At 45.7% G+C, this 23,366-nt stretch overlaps 1 protein-coding gene across 5 annotated transcripts in view; it reads right to left on the bottom strand.

Moving 5' to 3' along the window:
- GBE1 (1,4-alpha-glucan branching enzyme 1) overlaps positions 1-23,366 on the bottom strand; it is a 309,698-nt gene that overhangs the window by 29,091 nt on the left and 257,241 nt on the right. For all 5 annotated transcript variants that reach the window (XM_073617016.1, XM_073617018.1, XM_073617015.1 and 2 more), the window contains one exon: positions 6,634-6,762. In XM_073617016.1, coding sequence (XP_073473117.1) covers positions 6,634-6,762 — 129 coding nt within the window. The remainder of the gene's footprint in view (positions 1-6,633; positions 6,763-23,366) is intronic.

Raw genomic sequence — 23,366 nt, 5'->3', positions numbered from 1 at the left:
TTTGTTAGTATCATTTACCTTGACAGCTTTTTGTTGCCTTGTTCCAATGTTTTTGAGACTTGTTGCTGCCATCAATTTCAAAAAACCTTGTTTTTGGTACCCAGTTGCTTTAAACATTTGATATGATTTGATATGTTTTGTATTTTCTATTGTGAATAAACAATGGGTTTATGATATTTGCATTGTATTCTGTTTTATGTAGATTTTACACAGTGTCCCGACTTTTTTCAGAATATAGAGTAGAGTATAATATTATATATATATATATATATATATATATATATATATATATATATATATATATATATATATATATACACATACAGTCCCTGACAAAAGTCTTGTCGCTTCTCTATTTTGTAGAAACTCCTGCTATTAACCTGACTTTTAATTAATCAATTGGTGTTAGAAATAGCTCATATGAAAATCTAAAGCCCTCCCAAATGATGTTTAATGCACTGAAATAAATTAGTTTCACTGAAAAAAGATTTATCATTTAATCAAGAGAGATAGGTAAAATTTTGGCAAGACAAAAGTTTTGTCGCCTATACAGAAATTGAACAACTTTACTGAAAATCCAAAAATATGTCAGCAAATTAAGTAGTGGTGCTGTGAGATCCAAATTTAATATCTTGTATGACTTCCATGAGCTTGAAGGACAGCATCCATGCGGTTTGGCAAGGATTCATACAATTTATTGATGAAGTCATCAGGAGTTCATCAATATTCTTTGGTTTCGTCTTCCATGCTTCATCTTTCATCCTACACCACATATGCTCAATGATGTCCATGTCTGGTGACTGCGCTGGCCAATCCTGGAGCATCTTGATCTTCTTTGCCTTAAGGAACGTTGATGTGGAGATGGAAGTATGCGACGGAGCACCATCCTGCTGCAAAATTTGGCCTTTTTTATGGTTGGGAATATAAGAGGTAGCTAAGATTTCTTGATATTTTAAACTATTGATGTTGCCTTCCACCCTGCAGATCCCTCGCACACCCCCATACTGGATGTAACCCCAGACCATGATTTTGCCTCCACCAAACGTCACTGTTTTCTGGGTAAATCTTGGCTCCATGCGGGTTCCAGTAGGTCTTCTGCAATATTTGCGGCGACTGTGGTGTAATTCAACAGAAGATTCATCTGAAAAATCCACCTTCTGCCACTTTTCCAGAGTCCATCCTTTTAGCAGGCTGTGGCCCTTGGCAAATGCCACACGGTCTTTTGTTTAGTGCTGGCTTATGGGCACTGATTCGACCATGCAGGCCATTTCGAGACAGAATCCGACAAACTGTTCTGGTTAACACAGGGACTTCAGGTGACCAGGTTTCTGGCCTTGAATTTTCGAGCCAACAAACGGTCCTCTCGAGCAGTTGTCTTGCGGGGTTGGCCTGACCTGGCCTTGTCCAAAACGTCTCCAGTCTCTTCAAATCTTTTTTTTATCCTCTGAACTTGACGTTGAGACACATTGAAGGTGTCTGCCACATCAGCAGTGGATCTGGTCTTCAGCCTCTTGTTAATCAACACTTTAGTCTCTGGGTGAATCTTAGGCATGTTTGCAGAGGTCTAGTTGCAGTTGAGAAGGTCTAGTGTACTGGTGTGCTTTTTATACACACCTGAGACCTAACTGATCCATTATTAGTCACAGGTGAAGCTCATATAACAAGGCGACAACACTTATGTCTTGGCAAAAATTGACTCAATGGGCGTTACCAAGCTGTGAATATTAGAATACTTTTTGTCAGTTTCGTTTTGCACTGAAACATTATTACAAAAGCTGTTGGGATTAAAATGACCCATTTCTTGTAACAAAATCTTGATTAGAAATATATTTTAGCGGCAATTCAAGGTCAATTTGTACACAAGTATATAGAAAAAAACCCGAGGGTAAAAGCAGAACTATTAGCTCTACAAAATAGTATAGTGGCAGAGGGCAGAGATCACTAGTATCTGTGCCTTAATGAAATCAAGGTAATTGACCTGCACCAATGGCAGCTAGGCCGTAGTGATGGTGTGTTCCTCTGAATTATTTACACATACCAAAACCAAGGGAAGAAAAAGCAATTCTTCAAAGAGGGACATGCAATTACCAAAAATATAAATAATCTTTATTGAGAAAAATACACTTAAGCACCAATCAAAAATATATGGTTAAAAAAACAGGCACCACCACCAATATTAAAAAAATGACAATGTTGTCATAAACCAACATAGATGGCCACCACAGCCATACACTCCTCCTATTGAATAAATGCAGAAAATTAATTCCAATAGGTCATCAATTGTGGGATTGATGATCCCTATAGGTATCTGATAGATGATTAATGATGGATGTAAAGGAGGGCGAATGGGAATGCAGCCATTTAGGGAATCCTGTCCACTGTAAGAATGTCAATGGTAAAGGAAGCTGACCATCACGTGCAGACTGTTAGGGTAATAGACTGGGTTGTCCTTGATGATATAAGTACAGCATAGAGATGAAGTACAGTTGGGCACGATGAGTAGGGGAGGTCAGCGCCTGTATAAGGATAGCTGTAAGCCTTGGAGAATGTGAGCAGGTTTTAAAGATGTTGCAGTGTCGGTGTAAAGTGATTAATTGCGGGTGGGAATCAAATGGTTATTTAGAAAGCAGTCCAGATATAACGAGGTAAGATCTCACCCGAATCTAGTAGCACCGATCAAGAGGAAAACCATGTGTGGCTCGTTGCATCTCCGGCTAGCTAATCAGGCTGGCTTCAATGTGTATAGGTGGTCTCACCAGCAGATATGCAGGGAACACTATAGTGGACCTGGAGACTGCATGGGTCAGCGTGCTGCGTTCAGTCCTTGGTGAAGACAAACAACCTCGTGGAGGCGCGGACAAGGATTCCGAGGCTGATTGGTGGTACTGTGGGCGGGCTAAGCAGGGCGTGATGGCGTCATGATGACGCATTTCATCCGTCACTCGGATTCCCTCAGAGCATGCGCATTGGCTGAGGCTATCGTCTTAAATAGCACAGACGCTGAATTCAGTGAGTACGTCAGCGTCCGGTTGCCTCAGCGACGGCGCAACTAATTGACAGCCATACGTATATACAGAAATACAAAAGTTAATAGCAAACCGGTCCCCAGGTGTGCATATCCAAAAAGAAAAAGGGAAAACACAAAAAGAGGGAAATCCAGTGAGTGGAAAAAACTGAATAAATATACTGAGAGTACAATGAACGGAAATTAAAAAACAAAGAGTTAGTGTGGAATAAATATGACTGAATAGAATATAATGGTAAAAAAAGAATACAAAATAGAATTACACGATGTTTGCTAACATAGACCTCAATGGTAATTACAGATCAAAGGAAGGACCCCATCAAGGAGTGGTGGGGATTATGGTGTGAGGAATACTGAGAGACTGCATTCATTGTTTAGCCCATGGGGCTGCATGCTGTTCAAATTATATATCCACATTTTTTCTTTTTGACAGAGAATTCTATCAAAATTGCCCTTCTTTGGGGGAGATTCAGTCTGTAAATACCCTTAAATGTGAGTCTGGTAGAGTTCCCACCATGGAATTTAATGAAGTGCAGGGGTATGGGGCACTCATCATCTTTACCCAAAATGCTTTGGACGTACTCACCGATTATGACTTTAAGCTGCCTCTTAGTCTTACCCACATAGTTCTTGCCACAGGGGCAGGTGAGCATATAGATGACTCTCGTAGCGTTACAATTAATAAAGTCATGAATTTTGAAGTGTTTTTTGCCGTTAGAATCGGTGAACACGTCCGTGCGTTCAGCATATCTACAGACCGAGCAGCCACCACATCTAAACATACCCTTCAGGGGTGGAAGTTGGGAGAGCCAGTTGGGGGTGGGTAATCTCTTAAATTCAGAATGAACAAGGCAATCTCCCAGATTCCTAGAACGGCGGGCAGTGAGGAGAGGTTTGCACCCACAATGTTACCCAGAGCGTGCGATTCAGACAGAATGTGCCAATGCTGGCTTAGTATTGTCCTGACCTGGTCCCATTGGGCCCCAAATTTAGTAATGATCCTAGGAGGTCCATGTTTGTCATTCTGAATTTTAGGATCTCTTTTCAGTAACAATTTCTGTCGATCTGTCTGGATAGCATGTCTTTTGGCATCTCTGATACATGAGTGGGAGTAGCCTCTCTCCCTGAACCTGCCGTAGAGATCTCTGGCTTTGGACAAAAAATCTTGTTGGTTGGAACAGTTTCTACGTGTTCTGAGAAACTGGCCGACTGGTATGCCCTTGATCAGAGACCTGGGGTGATCACTAGTGGCTAAAAGGAGGGTGTTCGCTGCTGTGGATTTGCGATGAGTTTTGGTGCTGATAAATCCATCATCGACTCCTATAGTTAAGTCAAGAAAAGGAAGGGTATGGGAATGGGCCGTGAACGTGAGTTTAATATTACGCTCGTTGGTGTGAACTTCATTCATAAACTGCAGTAGCTCCTGTTCGGTGCCATCCCAGATCATCAGCACGTCGTCAATGTACCTCAACCACATGCGACTGTGGCCGAGGTACATTGGCGACCGGTATACCAACTCCGCCTCCCACAGGCCTAGGTGAAGGCATGCATATGAGGGGGCCCAGGGGGCTCCCATTGAGGTGCCCCTAATCTGTTGGTAATAGGTTCCAGTAAATTGAAAACAGTTGTGTTCCAATAGAAAGGCAAGAATCTCACAAATAAATTCGTTTTGATGCCCGAGGAGAGGGAATTTCTTGTCAAGAAAGAACTGAACAGCCCTCAGCCCCCAGGTGTGAGGGATCGATGTATATAGAGATTCCACGTTGATCCCCACAAGGAGGGCTATAGCTGGCAGGGCCATAGTGTCCAGTCGAAGCAATACATCTCTGGTATCTTGCACATAGGAGGGTAGGTCATGGACCAGTTCCTTTATAAGTGCATCAATAAATTTTCCAATTTTTTCCAGGGGACCATTGACAGCAGATACTATGGGCCTGCCGGGTGGATTATCTAGGACTTGTAAAGTTTAGGTATTATATAGAATGTTGGGGTATTGAATTGTCAACCCGTAAGTAGTTGAATTCTTTTCTGGTGTTCAGTTTTTCTTCCAGGCCTAAACTTAATTGGTAGTTAAGTGCATTAACAATGGCAGGGAATGGATTGGAGTGCAGTCTACGATACGTCGATTCATCCCCTAGCAGTCTCCTTACCTCATTCTCATATTGGTCCTCTGTGAGGAGGACCACATTGCCACCCTTATCGCTGACCTTGATGACAATGCCAGGGGCCTCCTCAAGTTCCCCAAGTGCTTTCCTCTCCTCCGGAAAGAGGTTATCGAGGCCCTTATATTTCCAATTGACCCTGGATAGGTCCCTCCTGACTTGTGCCAGAAAGAATTCAATTGTTTTATACTTGGACAGGGGGGGCATGTTAACTGATTTAATGGGTATATTCGCCGAACGAGTGGAAATTTGCTGATGCTGAGGTGTCTCTGTTTCTACATCAGAGTCGGCATTCTCCTGTAGGAGAGAGACTAATGCGTCTAAAGCATCTTTTTCATCCTTATTAGTTTGAGTCAGTTGGGCCCCATCCTGTCTTGAAAAATCACCTTTCTCAGGTAAAGGGAAATATCTTTATAGACCTCAAATTCATTCATCCCTGATTTAGGGGAGAATGAGAGGCCTCTTTTCAGTAATGGTTTTTTTAACCATATATTTTTGATTGGTGTTTAAGTGTATTTTTCTCAATAAAGATTATTTATATTTTTGGTAATTGCATGTCCCTCTTTGAAGAATTGCTTTTTCTTCCCTTGGTTTTCAATTTGTACACAAGCGACAAGACTTTTGTCAGGGACTGTATATCTATTTTTTTTTTTTTTGCCATTTTTAGTTTCAGAAGTAAGCAATGCAACGCATTCGTCCAACCTACTTCACACCAAACAGAAAAGTTTTAAAACATCACAAGGATTGAAAATATCATTTAACATTTTAATGAAACAAACTATACACCTAAATTAAAGTGTATCTAAACCCTAGAGCAGAAATGTAATATAATCACAGCTTATCGATGCTTAGATGTGGTGGTTGCATTTGTTTTCTTTTTTTAATAGGCTTTTTTTCCTTTATTTCCTACCTGGTAGTCCTGCCAGTAACACACTTCCTGTACTAGGGTGAAAAGGCTTACTCATTGTGCTGTATCTATGAAGAAGCAAGCAGGGTTGTCAACCAAAGACAGGAAGTGTGTTAAAACTACAGAACTTCTCCCCTTCTTCACATGGACTGGGCAGGGATAAGGACAGCAGTGGATTTTTGGCAGAGTCTAGTTATTTTTTTTTCTCTTATCAGACCAAAAAGGGAAAAACTTACACTTTAATGCAAACTAAGGCTGGAAGAAAAGGAAAACCCTTGCAGTGGGGACACTGCAAGGCTTAAATGTTTAAGGGTAGATGAAAGGGATGCTTTTCTTAAATTATACCCCGATCTGGCCATCTTTGGTAATGTCCTGTTCTCCCTCTGGCAATCACCCCCCCGCCATCACATACAATGTAGGGCTGCTGAGGGGAAGCTCCTTTCCTGAATGAAGGTCTGCTTTGAGCTCAATTATACCAAGGACTACTCAATTTTTTCAGATTATCTACCGTGCTCGACAACACATATGTAAGGATATTTTCCAAGTGAATTCACAGCCACTCTGTATCCAGTGAAGCTTTTGTAAGGATGGAAATTGAAGATGAAAAGTAGATTTCCCCGCTCAAATGCAATAATTTTATCACCTTCATGCTTTGTGCTGATGAAGGCCTACAAAGGAAAAAATGCAAAAATCATTTAGCAAACAGAATATGGCTGGCAAACAAAATAGGATTTTTATAACAGCTTACCTGTAAAATCCCTTTCTTGGAGTACATCACGGGACACAGAGCCTAAGTAGTTACATAATGGGTTATGGGCCACCTTCAGGTGTTGACACTGGTATACCCAATCAAGGAAGTTTACTCCCTACATAACCCCTCCTCCTTCCAGGAGCACATCAGTTTTTGTAGTAAAGCAATATACTTAAATCCCAAAAGAGGGGAGGGACCTCTGTTTCCCATGATGTACTCCAAGAAAAGGATTTTACAGGTAAGCTGTTATAAAAAATAGGATTTTTTAAAACAGCTTACCTGTAAAATCCTTTTCTTTCGAAGGACATCACGGGACACAGAGCCACAGTAATTACTGATGGGTTATATAGGTATCACTGGTGATTGGACACTGGCACATCCTATCAGGAAGTTCAACCCCCTATATAATCCCTCCCCCTTGCAGGGATACCTCAGTTTTGTAGCCAAGCAATATAGTGTATTAGAAGAGGGGTGGGACCTCTGTGTCCCGTGATGTCCTTCGAAAGAAAAGGATTTTACAGGTAAGCTGTTTTAAAAAATCCTATTTTCTTTCTCGAACATCACGGGACACAGAGCCACAGTAATTACTGATGGGATGTCCCAGAGCAATGCTACCTGAGGGGGGGGAACCACGACCAAGTAGGGTGCAATCAGACCTGAGGACCCTGTACCGCTGCCTGCAGCACACTACGCCCAAAGGCGATATCCTCATGCCTTCTCACATCCACCTGATAAAATCTGGTGAATGTATGAACTGAAGACCAGGTTGCGGCCTTGCAGAGTTGAGCCATAGAGGCCCGGTGATGCACTGCCCAAGAAGCACCAATAGCCCTTGTGGAATGTGCCCTGATCTGAAACGGAGGAATCTTCTGTTTCAAACCGTAAGCTTGAATGATCAACTGTCGAATCCATTTAGAAATGGTAGCTTTTGACGCTGCCTGTCCTCTATTGGGACCCTCTGGCAGCACAAACAAAACATCCGTCTTGCGGATCTGAGTAGTTGCCCCTAGATAGGCCTTAACTGCTCTTACTACATCCAACGAATGTAGAGATCTCTCTTCCGGAGAACAGGGATCTGGAAAAAAGGAAGGTAGAACAATGTCTTGGTTTAAATGAAAATCAGAAACCACCTTCGGTAAAAAACTAGGATGAGGGCGTAGTACCACTCTATCCTTGTGTATAATCAAATAAGGCTCCTTACAGGAAAGAGCTGCTAATTCTGATACTCTTCTAGCAGAAGAGATGGCCACCAGAAAAATTAATTTCCTTGTCAACAAGACCAAAGGAATCTGACTTATTGGTTCAAAAGGCCGTTTCTGTAACACAGCCAGGACCAAATTCAAGTCCCAGGGGTTTAGGGGCGCTTTAACCGGAGGATTAAGACGCATCACCCCCTGCATAAAGTTTCGGACCAAAGAATGCGAAGCAAGTGGCCGCTGAAATAATACTGATAAAGCAGAGACCTGGCCCTTGATGGTACTCAAGGCCAGCTTCATCTCTAATCCCATCTGTAGAAAATCAAGGATTCTACCTATGACATATTTCCTGGGATGCCAACCTCTGGATTCACACCAGGTTATATAAGCCTTCCAGACTCTATGATAAATCATCCTGGAAGCTGGCTTCCTTGCATTAATCAAGGTAGATATGACAGGACCTGAGAGCCCACGACTCTTCAGAACGTGGGTCTCAATAGCCAAACCGTCAAATTTAGCGTTTGTAAGGCAGGATGGAACACTGGACCTTGAGATAACAGGTCTGGGCGTTCTGGTAGTGTCCCCGGGGAACCTACCGTCATCCTTACTATTTCTGCATACCAAGTCCTTCTGGGCCAAGCGGGGGCCACCAGAAGTACCGACTTCCTTTCCTGCCTGATCCTGCGAAGAAGTCGTGGTAGTAGCAGAATAGGTGGGAATGCGTAAATCAGTGAGAACCGATGCCACGGAATCACCAACGCATCCGTCCCGCATGCAAGAGGATCTTTTGTCCTTGCCACAAATCTGTCTATCTTTTTGTTGAATCGGGATGCAAAGAGATCTACATCTGGAACCCCCCATCTTTGGCATATGGCCCAAAAGACGTCGGGATGCAGAGACCATTCCCCTGGAAGTAACTGCTGGCGACTTAGATAGTCCGCCTGCCAATTTTCTATTCCCGGGATGAAAACTGCCGATATGCATGGCACATGCATCTCTGCCCAGACTAAGATCTGGTTCACCTCTTTTTGAGCAGCTCGGCTCCGGGTGCCTCCCTGATGATTGACATAAGCCACTGCTGTGGCATTGTCGGACTGGATCCTGACCGGACAACCCTGTAGCCTGATAGTCCAGGCTTTTAGAGCTAGATGTATCGCCCGGATCTCCAGAATGTTGATGGGTAAGGTCCTCTCTGTCTTGGACCATACCCCTTGGACCGCAGCCTGTTCCAGAACTGCTCCCCAACCTGACAGACTGGCATCTGTTGTTACCACCGTCCAGGTAACCGGTAGAAAGGATTTCCCCTTCTGCAGGTTTTCGGGTATGAGCCACCAATTGAGGCTCTGACGCACCGCATGCGACAGGTGCATCGGAAAGTCTAATGCCTGAACCTTCTTGTTCCAGGTCGACAGAATACTGTGTTGCAGCATTCTTGAGTGAAACTGAGCATAGGGAACTGCCTCGAATGAAGACACCATCTTCCCTAGTAGCCTCATACAAAGGCGGACTGAGGGACCCTTCTTGGTCCTTACTGTCAGAATCAGCTCTCTCAAAGCAGTGATCTTTGCCTGGGGTAGAAATATTTTCTCCTGGCTTGTATCTATAATCAGACCTAAATACTCCAGTCTTCTTACTGGTTTTAGGAAAGACTTTTCTAAGTTGAGGATCCAACCCAGGTGTTCTAGATACCTGACCGTGGTCCTCAAGTTTCCATTCAAAGAGGCTACCGACCGGTCTATCAAGAGCAGGTCGTCTAGGTATGCTATGACAGCTATACCCTGAGCCCTTAATCTGGCCAGAGGAGGAGCCAAGATCTTTGTGAACACTCGAGGTGCAGTGGCTATCCCAAAAGGCAGAGCCATAAACTGGAAATGGCGCCCTCCTACCTCGAAGCGCAGAAACTTCTAATGAGCAGGAAAAATGGGCACATGCAGATATGCATCTCTGATGTCTATTGATGCCAGAAATTCTCCTCCCTGCAGTTGATTCCATGCGGAAGGATTGAATCCTTAGGAATCGGTTCAGATCCCTTAAGTCCAAAATGGGCCTGACATCCCCATTTGGCTTTTGGACCGTAAAAAGGTTGGAATAGAAGCCCAATCCCTGGTCCTTTGCGGGAACTATCATAATGACCTCCTGCGACAAAAGTCGCTCTAACGCTAGAAGGAGCGACTGCTTCTTCTCTGGGTCTCTGGGAACATTTGATCTGAGGAACCGAGGAGAAGGGAATTCCTGAAACTCCAGCTTGTACCCTAAGGTTACCGTGGAGACTACCCATCTGTCCTGGAAGTCCTCGTGCCAGAGCTCTGAGAACTGTCGCAGTCTTCCCCCCACTCGAGTGAGCGGGGGCGCCCCCTCATGCAGAGGTCTTAGTGTTTTGCCTAGTAGGCTTCTTTCCCCAGGACTTCTTTTGTCCCTGGGGTTGACTCTTGTCTCTGGACCCCGATGGAGGCGGCCGTCGAGACTGCCTGGAGGCTGAAGCCCCCGGCGCTGGGGAAAGAGTCCGTTTGAAAGAGGGACGCTTACTCTTCTTCTTGACAGGTAAGAGAGTGCTTTTCCCACAAGAGATTCTCTTGATATAGTTATCCAAGTCCTCTCCAAACAACCTTGCACCACGAAATGGAAACCCAGCCAGTAGCTTCTTACATGGTGCTTCGGCTGACCAATTTTTCAACCACAGGATTCTACGTATATGCACCAACCCCAGTGAAAGACGGGAGGTTTGCACGATAGAATCTCTAATGGCGTCAACCACAAAGCATAAGGCCGCTGGAAGGTTAGCAAACCCCTGGGCCTGCTGTTCAGGTAATACTTTGATGACCTGCTTAACATGGTCTCTTAAGTATTGACAGACTCCAATCGCTGCTACTGCAGGTTGGGCCACTGATCCTGCTAAGGAGAAAACATCCTTCAATAGGGATTCCATCCTTTTATCTACAGGATCCCTGAGCATCTGAGAATTGTCTACAGGACAAGTCAGGCTATTATTTACGGAGGAAATGGTGGCATCAATAGCCGGTATTCCCCACATTTTAATAAACTTTTCTTCCATCGGATAAAGTGTTGAAAACTTTCTCGGCGGAAAAAAACGTTTGTCTGGGTGATCCCACTCAGAATAAATACGCTTTTCAAGTAAAGTATGAACAGGAAAAGCATGTGCTGCTTGGAAAGGTTTCAGTGACCCCAAAGCAGAAGAGTATTCTTTAGCAGTTTCAGGTATGGGCAACTTAAATGTGGAGCGGACCAATCCAGTGAGGATCTGCACTAAGACTTTCTCCTCTTGGGAAGTCGCAGAGGGTCCCTCTCCACCTGATTCCCCCGAAGAGGAATCATCCGTCCCATCCTGATCCTCTGAAAGGGATTCATCTCCTTTATCCCAGAGCTCCTCTGTCTGAGGGTCTTGGGGAACAGAGGAAAGCCTAGTGCGTTTTCTTCCACTGAGTGAAGACGTAATCACGGCCATTAATCTTTCCTCTAGACCATTAATGGTTAAGGAAAAAACCTCTTGTGTAATATATACAGGGGCTGAAGTGCCAGAAGCAGGTGTAGCCCCTGACCCCGATGGCTCTCCCTGGCTAGCCGTCCCTGGCCCATCTTTAGGGGGGGAGGATGCTGCCGACAGGGGGCCCTCAGAACCTGAACGAGATCCCCTAGTGTCTCTGGTTCCTGGGGTGCTTGAACCTCTTCTACCCATAGTGCAAAGCAACAAGGTGTGAGGTATACAAATGAACACTGCCCGCTGAGCGATGTAGTCTGGCTAAAAGCCTTGCTACCCAATGCTCAGTCTGGTGTTACTTCAGTAAATGCTGCCTAGGAGAATGCCTGTGTCCCACCTTACATGCAACCGTCAGCTCTGTGTCTCTCAGAAGGCTGAGTGCACCTGTACAGAGTGCCTTTAATAGCCTGCAGCTGGCCTGAGTGGGAGTCTAAACACTCTGTGCTGACATCCCGCCCCCTCCTCTACCGCCCCCCCCTTCGAGTTTTGAAAAAAACGAGCGCTTCCCGCACTGCCGACTCTCCTGTCATGCTTCTGGAGAAAAGGCTGGGGATGGGGGGGGGGGGGGAGGGAGACTGGTAACAAGATCTGCCTGAACGGCTATCTTCAGAGATGGTGGCCATTAGGCCGCAGAGCCCGGGTGGTATAACCACTTTCTAGACCCCTGTGGCCCCTCTCTAGCCTGGGGGGAACATTCAAACATGAGAAATCCCCCTTTCCACCTTACCTGCTTGCAGCCTGCTTTGAGATGCTGGGACATAATCAGCACTGAACACCTGAGACAGTCAGTCAGCATGTGTAGGTTTGTGCTCTTGGCAGCCCCCGGTGGTCACAATAGGCATAGCATGCATTTACCTTAAAGGAGAAAAGCCACTAGAACTCAAAAATTCTGTGGAATCTCCTCTTACCTTATCCAGCCGCAGGGTGCTGTTTACACAGACCCAATCTTCACCTCTCACGGTGGGCTCCGTTTGAAAAAACCGTCAGAGACTGGGGCCCCCATCAGTAGGGGGATCCAACAGTTCTGGGACCGTAAAGCACCTCGCCAGAAATTAGGAAGTTTAAAGCCATTTTCTGATCTGCGGGGTCCAGCTCTCTAAAAAGAGAAGCATTACGGGTAAAACCTCGTTTCTTCGGACACGAGGCCCGGGTACCATTCAATTCGGCCATGAAAAGACACTTTGAATGGATCCGGTTCGCCTGGCTTGCCCCAGTATAGGAACTTAGGATATTCCCTTTGGAGCTCAGCACAGGACATCTTTACACGTCCATCACCTAAGACACTGGCATAAAAACTGAGGTATCCCTGCAAGGGGGAGGGATTATATAGGGGGTTGAACTTCCTGATAGGGTGTGCCAGTGTCCAATCACCAGTGATACCTATATAACCCATCAGTAATTACTGTGGCTCTGTGTCCCGTGATGTTCGAGAAAGAAATCCTATTTTCTTTATCGTACATCATGGGACACAGAGCTTAAGTAATTACTTAATGGGATGTCCCATAGCAATGCTACTTGAGGGGAGGAAGAGGCAACCCGCAGTGCACCCCCAGACTTGAGGACTTATACTGCTGCCTGCAGCACACTGCACCCGAAGGCGATATCCTCATACCTCCTTACATCCACCTGATAAAATTTTGTGAATGTATGCACTAAAGACCAAGTTGCGGCCTTACAGATCTGAGCCATGGAGGCCTGGTGACGCACTGCCCAAGAAGCACTAACCGCCCTGGTAGAGTGCGCCTTAACTTGAAAAGGGGGAACCTTACCCCTTAAATTATAAGTTTGAATTATAACTTGCCAAATCCACTTAGCGACAGTGGATTTCGACGCTGCCTGTCCTTTATTAGGACCCTCTGGCAGAATAAATAAGACATCAGTCTTAAGAATCTGAGTAGTTGTCTTTAAATTGATTTTCACTGCTCTCACCACATCAAGACAATGTAGTGACTTCTCTTCCCTGGAACATGGTCTAGAAAAAAAAACGATGGCAGGACAATATCTTGGTTAAGGTGAAAACCTAAAACCACTTTTGGTAAAAAGTCTGGACGAGGGCGTAACACCACTCTGTCCTCATGAATAATCAAATATGGCTCTTTACACGAAAGAGCAGCCAATTCCGAAACCCTCCTTGCTGAGGATATAGCAAACAAAAACACCAGCTTCCTTGTCAGAAGGACTAAGGGAATATGCTGTATCGGTTCAAATGGCTGTTTTTGTAACACTGACAAAAGTCCAAGTCCCAAGGGCTCAAAGGTGATTTAACTGGCGGATTAATCCGCATCACCCCTTGCATGAAACCCCAGACTAAAGAATGCGTAGCAAGTGGTCTTTGAAATAAAATTGATAAGGCTGAAATTTGGCCCTTAATAGTACTCAAGGCCAACTTCATCTCTACGCCTAATTGTAGAAAGGCAAGAATTCTGCCTATGATATATCTCCAAGGGTGCCAACTGTTGGATTCACTCCAGGAAACATAAGCCTTCCAGACTCTATAATATATAGTTCTGTAAGCTGGTTTCCTTGCGTTAATCAAAGTAGAGATAACTGACCTGGAAAGCCCACATTTCTTTAGAATGTGGATTTCAATAGACAGACCATTAAATTTAGCGTTCCTAAAGTAGGATGGAATATCAGGCCCCTGTGAGAGCAGGTCTGGCCCTAGTGGAAGGGATCATGGATCCTCCACTGCCATCTTTACGATTTCTGCATACCATGACCTTCTGGGCCATGCTGGTGCTGCCAGAATTACCGGTTTTCTTTCCAGCTGGATCCTGCAAATAAGTAGAGGCAGCAACTGAATAGGAGGAAATGCATAGATCAATGAGAACTGATCCCACGGTATCACCAACGGATCTGTTCTGCATGCGAATGGATCGTTTGTTCTGGACACAAAGTTGACTAACTTTATGTTGAACTGGACGCTAGAAGATCTACGCCCAGAGTCCCCCATCTTTGACAAACAGCCCAAAAATATGTCGGGGTGAAGAAACCATTACCCTGGGAACAATCTGCTGGTGGCACAAGTAGTCTGCCTGCCAATTCTCTATTCCCAGAATGAAGACTGCCGATAGGCACGGAATATTTCTTTCGGCCCAAGTTAGAATATGGTTCACCTCTCTCTCCGCTGAGAGACTCTTGGTGCCCCCTCCTTGGTGATTGATATAGGCTACAGCCGTGGCATTGACGGATTGGATCCTGACAGGACAATCCCTTAACCTGAAAGTCCAGGCTTTCAGAGCCAAACGCACTGCCCAAATCTCTAGGATGTTGATGGGGAAGGCTCTTTCGGTTCTTGAACACTGTCCTTGGACAGTTGTCTTCTCTAGTACTACTCCCCAGCCTAAAAGGCTGTCATCTGTTACCACTTTCCAGATAACTGGTCTGAAGGATTTTCCTTTTAGCAGATTTTTTAGTAACCACCAAATGAGGCTTTGGGACACCCTTGGGGACAGCTGCATTGGCAAGTCCAAATCTTGGATCATTTTGAACCAAGCAGATAGAATACTGTTTTGCAACAGTCTTGAATGGAACTGGGCATAGGGAACTGCTTTGAATGAAGCCACCATCTTTCCTAACAACCTCATGCAAAGGCGAATGGAGGGATCTCCTTTTGACCTGACCCTCCGCACCAACTCTCTTATGGAGTTGTTTTTTGCCTGGGCAAGAACACCTTTTTCTGGGCTGTATCTATGATCAGACTCAAACACTCCAGTTTTTTTAGCAGTTTTAAGGTAGACATCTCTAGGTTGCAACCCAGACTTTTCCAGGTAACTGGTTGCAATGCATACACTTTACTCCGAACGCCGATTGGTCTATTAGCAATAGATCGTCTAGGTATGCCAAGACTGTTTATGCCCTGTGCCCTTAACCTGGCTAGAGGTGGGGCTAGCACTTTTGTGAACTCTCCGGGTGCTGTTGCTGGCCCGAAGGGCAAGGCTACAAACTGAAATGCTGTTGTTCTACTTCGAACTGCAGAAACCTTTGGTGAGTGGGAAATATATGGACATGCAGATATGCATCCCTAATGCCGATAGACACCAGAAGTTTTCCTCCTTGTAGGATAGAAACTACTGACCTGATCGACTCCATAGAAAGGAGCAGATCTTCAGGAACTGATTTAGATTCTTTAGATCTAGAATGGATCTGTTGAATTTCTGCGTGGATCTGTACATGTACAGGAAACGCATGAAAAAGGCAGTGAAGGTTTTAAAGAACCTAAGAAGAAACAGATCAGTTGACTCTACTAGAGGTAGATTGAAAGAGGCATGAACCATTTCTGTAAGAGATTTGTACCAGCAATCTCTCAGATGAAAAAGGTTCTACTCCAGTTGTTTCCTCCGCAAAGGAGTAATAGGTTTGCCGTTCTTCCTGATCACCTGAGGGTAACCCCTCATCCTCTACCCACTGTTCCATTGACAAGGGGTCTAAGGTGGGGGAGGGGGATCTAACAGGCTTCCTATCCTTTTGGATAGTGGATGCGGTTAAAGTCGCTAATTTTTGGGGGGCGTGGCCTGGACGAAGACCAAGATGGCAGCATAAGCTGGTAGCTCCTGCGACCCGGGGATCGAATCTTGCCTTAAGGGTAGCCTACACCTCATGAACAGCATGAACAGATCCACTCAGAGCTCCTCGGCATCCCACACCACCATGGACCCAGGTACACAACTGAGCAGAAACATCCCGGAGCTATTCCGGACCCAGCGCCTTTCAGCACACGTGGTGTCACAGGCCCAGACCCTGAGCTCGCCTAGCTCGGTGCCCGGCTCGCAGATGCCGGAAGGAACAGCCCCTAGTACTGGGCAAGCGCAGCCCCCTAGCCTGTTCGATCTTGAGAAAGTGGCCTCAGACATCAAAAACATGGTCACAGCCGCGGACCACCTAGACCCATGCAGCTGCCATTCGTCGGGTGCAAACCACCTACGATTCTCAGCTCTCCCACCTGTTTGACCTGCACAGGCACGTTAAAGACCCCGACAACCAAGGCCGAAGGCATAACATCAGACTACGGGGGGTCCCTGAGAACACTGACCTGGGATCACTGCAGCAGACCATCTGCACAATTTTTAATGATTTAATTGACTGCCCTGCAGTCTCTCCTATTGAAATGGAAAGGGCACATCGCGCCCTGCACCCCCAACCCCGTGAGAATGAGCCACCCAGAGAAGTAATATGCTGTGTGGTGAACTTTCCACTTAAAGAGGAGATACTCTGTAAAGCTACGGAGAGAGGCCGAATCCTCCACAATGGCGCTGAAGTGAAACTATTCCAGGACTTGTCCCAGATAACATTACAAAACAGAAGAGCTATGCGCCCTCTATTGGACGCCCTTCGCGCCCGAAACATTCAATACCGTTGGAAGTTCCCCTTGGGATTATCAGCGTCTGCCAGGGGTCGCTCTGCTTTGCTTCGCAGACCGTAAGAATTACAAGGCTTCTGTGAGCAGCTCGATCTCCCACGTACTGAGCTTCCGGAATGGTACACTTTTTATTTTTCTGCAGAACCATGGCTCCCGGTCTCCCTTAACCCGTCTCCAAAGGCTCAACTTCAGAGACTTCGCAGACACAGAAAAGATCTGGTATCTCCGAGCCCCCGCTCATCACGCCTCGACCTCTATCAGCGCAGCCTGGGCTCTCCACCCTCACCCTCTACGAGAAGGGACCACCAGGAAGCTTAAAAGGTGCGTGTCCCACCTCAGCCATGAATCGCCACCTATGAGTAAGTGCCTCCGCACATTACCCCCTCTCTCCCCTCTTCCTCTGCATTTCTTCTCCCCTTCAGCTTACTCACCAAATACTCATCTTTCCATGCCTCGTCCCCCACCTCCGAGCAGCAGAGGATGCGATACACCGACTAAAAAGGAGACTGAGGAGACTCTTCCCCAGTCCACGCACAGTTTTTGTACTCACTCGGACATCCGTACCGGTATCCAAGAAAAGAATCACAGAACTGCCAATATTGACGGCGCTTGGTCGCAATACCTGAGGACTCACCCATACGAGGTAACATTCTTCATTTTACACCCATACCAAGGATGTCTCTATGCCCCTTGCTCCATGCCCTGCCCAGCTCAACTAAACACCTCGGAGCCAGGGCCCTGTGACCTCTCCCTTGGACTTCCATCCTTTTCTTTCGCCCAATTTCACATGCTGCTGCCAATAGGCACTAGTCTCCTACACATTGAACAGAAGCGGGTCTGCAGGATGGACGACACTCACTGATGCTTTAGGTTACGTTTCATCCTCTGTAGTTTATATGGTAACTGTATGTATTATTTTGAAAACCTGGGATGTACCATTAGGCTATCCTCAAGAGATTTGACACCCTCATTAGAACGGGTTGTCTAGCACATAGAGCTCAAAGCACAAGTATCCATATCCTCTGCTATTTGGATCATACTTATCCTTATATGCATACAAATATATGCCACCCAGGTCTTCAGATGATCACCTATGCGATTTAAATGGGATAGTTTGCTATATCTTATGCTTGACCCAAAAATGCTCTGCAGCTAAATCTATCCGGGCGTCCCACTTTAGTCTGGAAAAAGCATTCTTCTGGGTCTCTCATTAAGATCTGCTGACCGATACCCTCCCTTTCCCCTCCTCTAAAATTATCCCCTCACACCCCCCCTTTTCTTACCTTCCTTCCCCCTCCTTTTCCCCTTCCCCCCCAACAAAAAAGGGGCAAAAGCCCGGGCCCGGATGGTCTCACTCTCCAGTACTACAAATCTTTCGCCGATATCCTCTCTCCCAATCTCTTAGTTACTTTTAATGCCTTATCGGACCCCCAGACTAGACCGGACAGAATGCTAGAAGCCCACATTGCCGTGATACCCAAGGAAGGCAAAGACCCCGCATTAGTCGCAAATTATAGACCAATATCTCTTTTAAATGTGGACATTAAAATATAGGTGAAGATCATAGCCAAAAGACTACTCCCCCTAGTGCCTGGCCTCATCTCTCTGGACCAAGTGGGTTTTGTTCCTGGCAGAGAGGCCAGGGACAATACCATCTGTACATTAAACCTGCACCATTGGCTCACAACTTCCAAAACACAAGGTTTTCTCCTTTCACTAGACACTGAGAAGGCGTTCGACAGGGTGGCCTGGGACTACATGCGTGAGGTTCTCCTGACTATTGACCTCGGGAGCCGCATGCTATCGCACATAATGGCCTTATATTCCGGTCCCACCGCAGCAGTGAAGGTCAATGGTCACCTGTCAGACGCCTTTCCTATCAGCAATGGTACATGCCAGGAATCCCCACTTTCACCTCTGATTTATATACTAACTCTAGAGCCCTTCCTTAACAGGCTGAGAGACAACCCAAAAGAGGACTGGAACACTATACATGATTATGCTCACAAGGGCTCACTGAACGTTGCCATCAAAGAAAACTGCAATAAAGTGATCACCAGATGGTATAGGACCCCTTCACGCCTCCACAAATTCTCCCCTAACATTCCCAATACTTGCTGGAGATGTGGGTCAGGGGTGGGCACTATGTGGTGGGACTGTGAGAACCTCCAGCCCTTTTGGAGGGAGGTCCATGACCTCATCACACATATTACAACATTAACTCTTGATTACACCCTGGCCCAGTTCCTTTTGCATCATACATCCCTATCTAAAAAGTATTACTATAAATCCCTGGCCATGCATATGGTCAATGCAGCCAGACCCTGTATCCCCAAACATTGGCGCTCCACTTGCATTTCGACGATCAGGGAATGGTTTGCAAGAATTTCGAAAATTAAAAAAATGGAGGAACTGATCCATATCTCGCAAGACAGAATGCATAAATTCCCAATCATATGGGCGTGCTGGACTCATTTCACAACCACTGATAGGTATCGTCAGCAAATGAGGTGCAGGTTGTCTTGGGGGCGGCGACGGGGTGTGGGTTCACCCTTGATTCCCTAATAAATATCCCCTGTATGCCTTGCCCCCCCATCCCCCCTTCTATCCCAATATTGGCTTTCCCCTCCCCCTCCCTAACATAGATTTTACTCCCCATCCTCCCCCCTCATTACTTTCTCTTTCCTTTCCTCTTTTCTATATTTCTACATTTTCTTTTCTGTCTATTCTATCATGGAGTCTCCATCTCCCCATGTACACCAGTTGAACATATACACTATGACGTGTAGATCTTGACCGGGAACGAATCAATATTCCCTTTCCTTCCCTTGACTATATCGGGGGGGGGGGGAGGGGGCGGGGGGAATTGAAAAGTGAAAATGTGACCCTCCACCCTCCTACGCTAATTGTTAACCTCATATTTCGTTGCTGTTCATTTTGTTTCAAGATGTTCTTCCGGGTTGTATCTTCCAAATGGTACCAGTATACTGTCCGTGTTTTATACTGTCTTGTGACAACTGTTTTGATCTGTATGTTTATGTTCTTGTACTGAATAAAGTCGCTAATTTTCCTTCTAGGCCCTGCAGGGCGGAGGAAAAATGCATTTTCAATCATGTATACAGGGACTGAATGCTTTCTCCTCTAGAGTCTGACGGTGGAGGCCGTCGCCACTGCCTAGAGGCAGCTGCCCCTGGTGCAGGGGAAAGAGTCCGTTTGAGTAAAAGGACGTTTATACGTTCTTTTGGGCAAAAGAGTACCTTTCCCACTAGAAATCATTTGGATGTATTTGACCAAATCCTCCCCAAATAGTCGCTCCCCATGAAAAGGGAAACTAGTCAGAAGCTTTTTGCAAAGTGCTTCGGCTGACCAACTTTTTAACCACAGGGTCCTACGCATGTGTATAAGCACAAGCGCAAGGCGGGACGCTTGGTGAATAGAGTCTTTCAAGGCGTCTATGGCAAAACATAGCGCCTTTGGTAGTTCGGCTAACTCATGGGCCTGTTGTGCAGGGACCTCCCTAAGGGCCTTTAGAGACTGACAGATGCCTATTGCAGCTACTGCAGGCTGAGAAACAGCACCTGCCAAGGAAAAAGAGGATTTTAACAGAAATTCCAACTTTTTATCTGTTGGATCCTTAATCATTTGTGCATTGTCTACTGGACAAGTTAAATTTTTATTGATGCTGGAAATCGCAGCGTCTACTGCTGGTACTTTCCATCTTTTGTGAATTTCTCCTCCATGGGATAGAGAACTGAGAATCTCTTTGGAGGGAGAAAATGCTTATCCGGGTTATCCCATTCAGCATAAATTAAACTTTTCTAGTAATGCATGGACCGGAAACTCATGAAAAGGCTGTAAAGGTTTTAAAGAGCCCAAGGAAGGGACCAAACTTTGAGCTGACTCTGTTAGGGGTAGCATGAAAGTGGAACGAACCATCTCCGTGAGAGTTTGTACCATCAATCTCTCAGATTGCGAGGTTGCATAAGGTTCATCAACTGTTGTTTCCTCCGCAGAGGAATAATTGGCTTGTTTTTCTAAGTGATCGCCCACTGTTCCCTTGGTAAAGGGTTTGAGGTGGGGGAAGGGGATCTAGCACGCTTCCAATCCCTTTGGATGGAGGATGCGATTAAAGCCACTAATCTTCAGTCACGTATACAGGGGCTGAATTGTGAGAAGCAGTTGCACCACCAACAGGTTCCAATGATTCACCATGGCTTGCCATATCTGGTATCTCCGGAGAGAATGACAGTGTGGAGGCATGACTGGAGTTCCCAGCGCCTGTGGGTGGAATCTTTGGCACCCTTGTGGCAGCTCTGGAAGTCACAATGCTAAGCACAAAAGCAGAGGCACTTTAAGACAAATATACTATTTGCTAAGCAATAATCTAGCAATAATGGTACCATACATATCAATTTCTGATGCTGAATACAACTGTATCCTATACGGGAAATGCCTGTATACACCATTTACGTGACCCAGCGCTTCTGTGTCCTGTGTGATAGCCTCTTCACTTCAGCTGCTCTTGATAGAGACTTTCTGTCATAAGAGCGTCAGCTTTATATGAGAGACTTCAGGTGTGAGCCTGATTACTTCCCAATGTGTGCGCCATGTGCTCCATGTGGAGTCCTGCACACGGCGGAGCCTGTCTTAGACCACGCCGCCCCCCTTTCATTGACCCGCCCTCCTCCTTTCAAATTAACTTTAGCGCGTGCAGGGACTGTAATGCAGACCCGAAGGAGGAGGCTGCTGCCGCCGCCATCTGGCGCTCCTGGCAGTTTCACTGTATGGGTGCAACAAGCTTTAAACAGGCCATTCCAAAACTCTCCTTGCTGTAATGCTACCCAAATGATGTAGTACAGCTTTTACATTGCTGTACCCCCAGCCCCTTAGTTTCCCCAACTGGGGGGAGGAACATTTTGTTCAATTCAAACCCCCTTGTGCAACTGGGACCACACAAGCTGTTGTAGCTGGACAAAGCTGCTGAGAAACAACTTAATAAGGTATGTGAATCTTTACTCCCTCTAGAGGAGATTTTAAGGCATTACAATGTTTTCATATGGAAGAAAAAAAGAGGCATAGGTGGACTTTGCAGTTCCTAAGCTTCTTCCTTACCTTTTCCTCACTGCAAGATTTGCTGAAACAGACAGCTCCAAACCTCACCCATCATGGCTGGCAGTGTTAGTAACCTTCAAAGACCGGGTCCCTATTATAGGGGTTCCACTCCTTTGAACCTGTATAGCACCCCTCAGGACAACTTTAGGTAATGTAGCAAGACCAAAAAGAGTCCTGGTTCCTAGGGTACAGCCCTCAAAGAGAAGCGTTACAGGCAAAACCTCGCTCTTCATGCGAGGACCAGGTACCATCCTGTGGCCTCAGTGGCTTGGATGGAACCAGCTGTTGAGGTTATTTAAATCCAGCATGGATCCCTCCTGGAACTCCTCAGAGCACATCTTCACTCGTGACCAACACCTTAGACACTGGTGAAAAAACTGATGTGCTCCTGGTAGGAGGGGTTATATAGGGAGTGAACTTCCTTGATTGGGTATACCAATGTCAGCACCTGAAGGTGGCCCATAACCCATCAAGTAATTACTTAGGCTCTGTGTCCCATGATGTACGATAAAGAAATAATAGCATTGACTGGTGACATAAGGTTACATTCATACATGATCTAACAATTTCCCATCAATACATTGGCATGAAACCTATGATGATAGAAATATGGGTTATAGCAAGAATTGAAGAAATGAGAGTTCAATGCATATTTGTAGTTGGTTAGTACATTTACTCTTTAAACAGAAGTCTGCAATGGCAAATGTTTATGATTGAGGGCTTACAAAAAATAGGATTTTCTTCTGACCATAAAATCCTTTTCTTGGATACCATTGAGGTTCACAGGAATTCTTAGTCTGTCAGGTTATACCACCACTTATAGGAGAAATAGACACTGACAGCAAAAACGCCTTTAGCTAGCACAGGATAACCCCTCTCATAACCATCTTTGCTCAGTTTCTAGCAAAGTAGTCCAGAGACTACAAAAAATAAAAAACACAAAGAGGAGGGATCTTTGTCCCTCAAATGTCTTAAGAAAATTATTTTATGGCGATAGGCTCCCAAGGTTTACTGAGGTGGCGCTGTATCCGGATGCACTGCTTTTATTTGTGGCAGTAAAAGACAGTGTCAGGGAAGACGTCTGCAGAGTACAACTGTTGTTTCCAGGCACATACCTGTGCGCAGGCACCAACCAAGTATGTCCAGAATGACTGCGGGTGCTTCCGCAGTCGGCGCGCGCACCTGTTACCAGAACTGGCGCCAGTCAGTCTATTTAAATGGAGCTTCAAACACTGGCTGGTTGCTGCTTGGTCTACAGCATTACCTGAATCCTGACTCCTGTCTGTTTGACTTCTGCTACAGATCCGACTTGTTCCCTACTACCGCTGCCTGCTTCCTGCCCTGACCCCTTGGCTTCC

Source organism: Aquarana catesbeiana, linkage group LG02 (assembly GCF_042186555.1).
Source record: "Aquarana catesbeiana isolate 2022-GZ linkage group LG02, ASM4218655v1, whole genome shotgun sequence".
In the NCBI taxonomy this organism is placed as follows: domain Eukaryota; kingdom Metazoa; phylum Chordata; class Amphibia; order Anura; family Ranidae; genus Aquarana; species Aquarana catesbeiana.
This window is presented reverse-complemented; position numbering and strand designations above follow the sequence as displayed.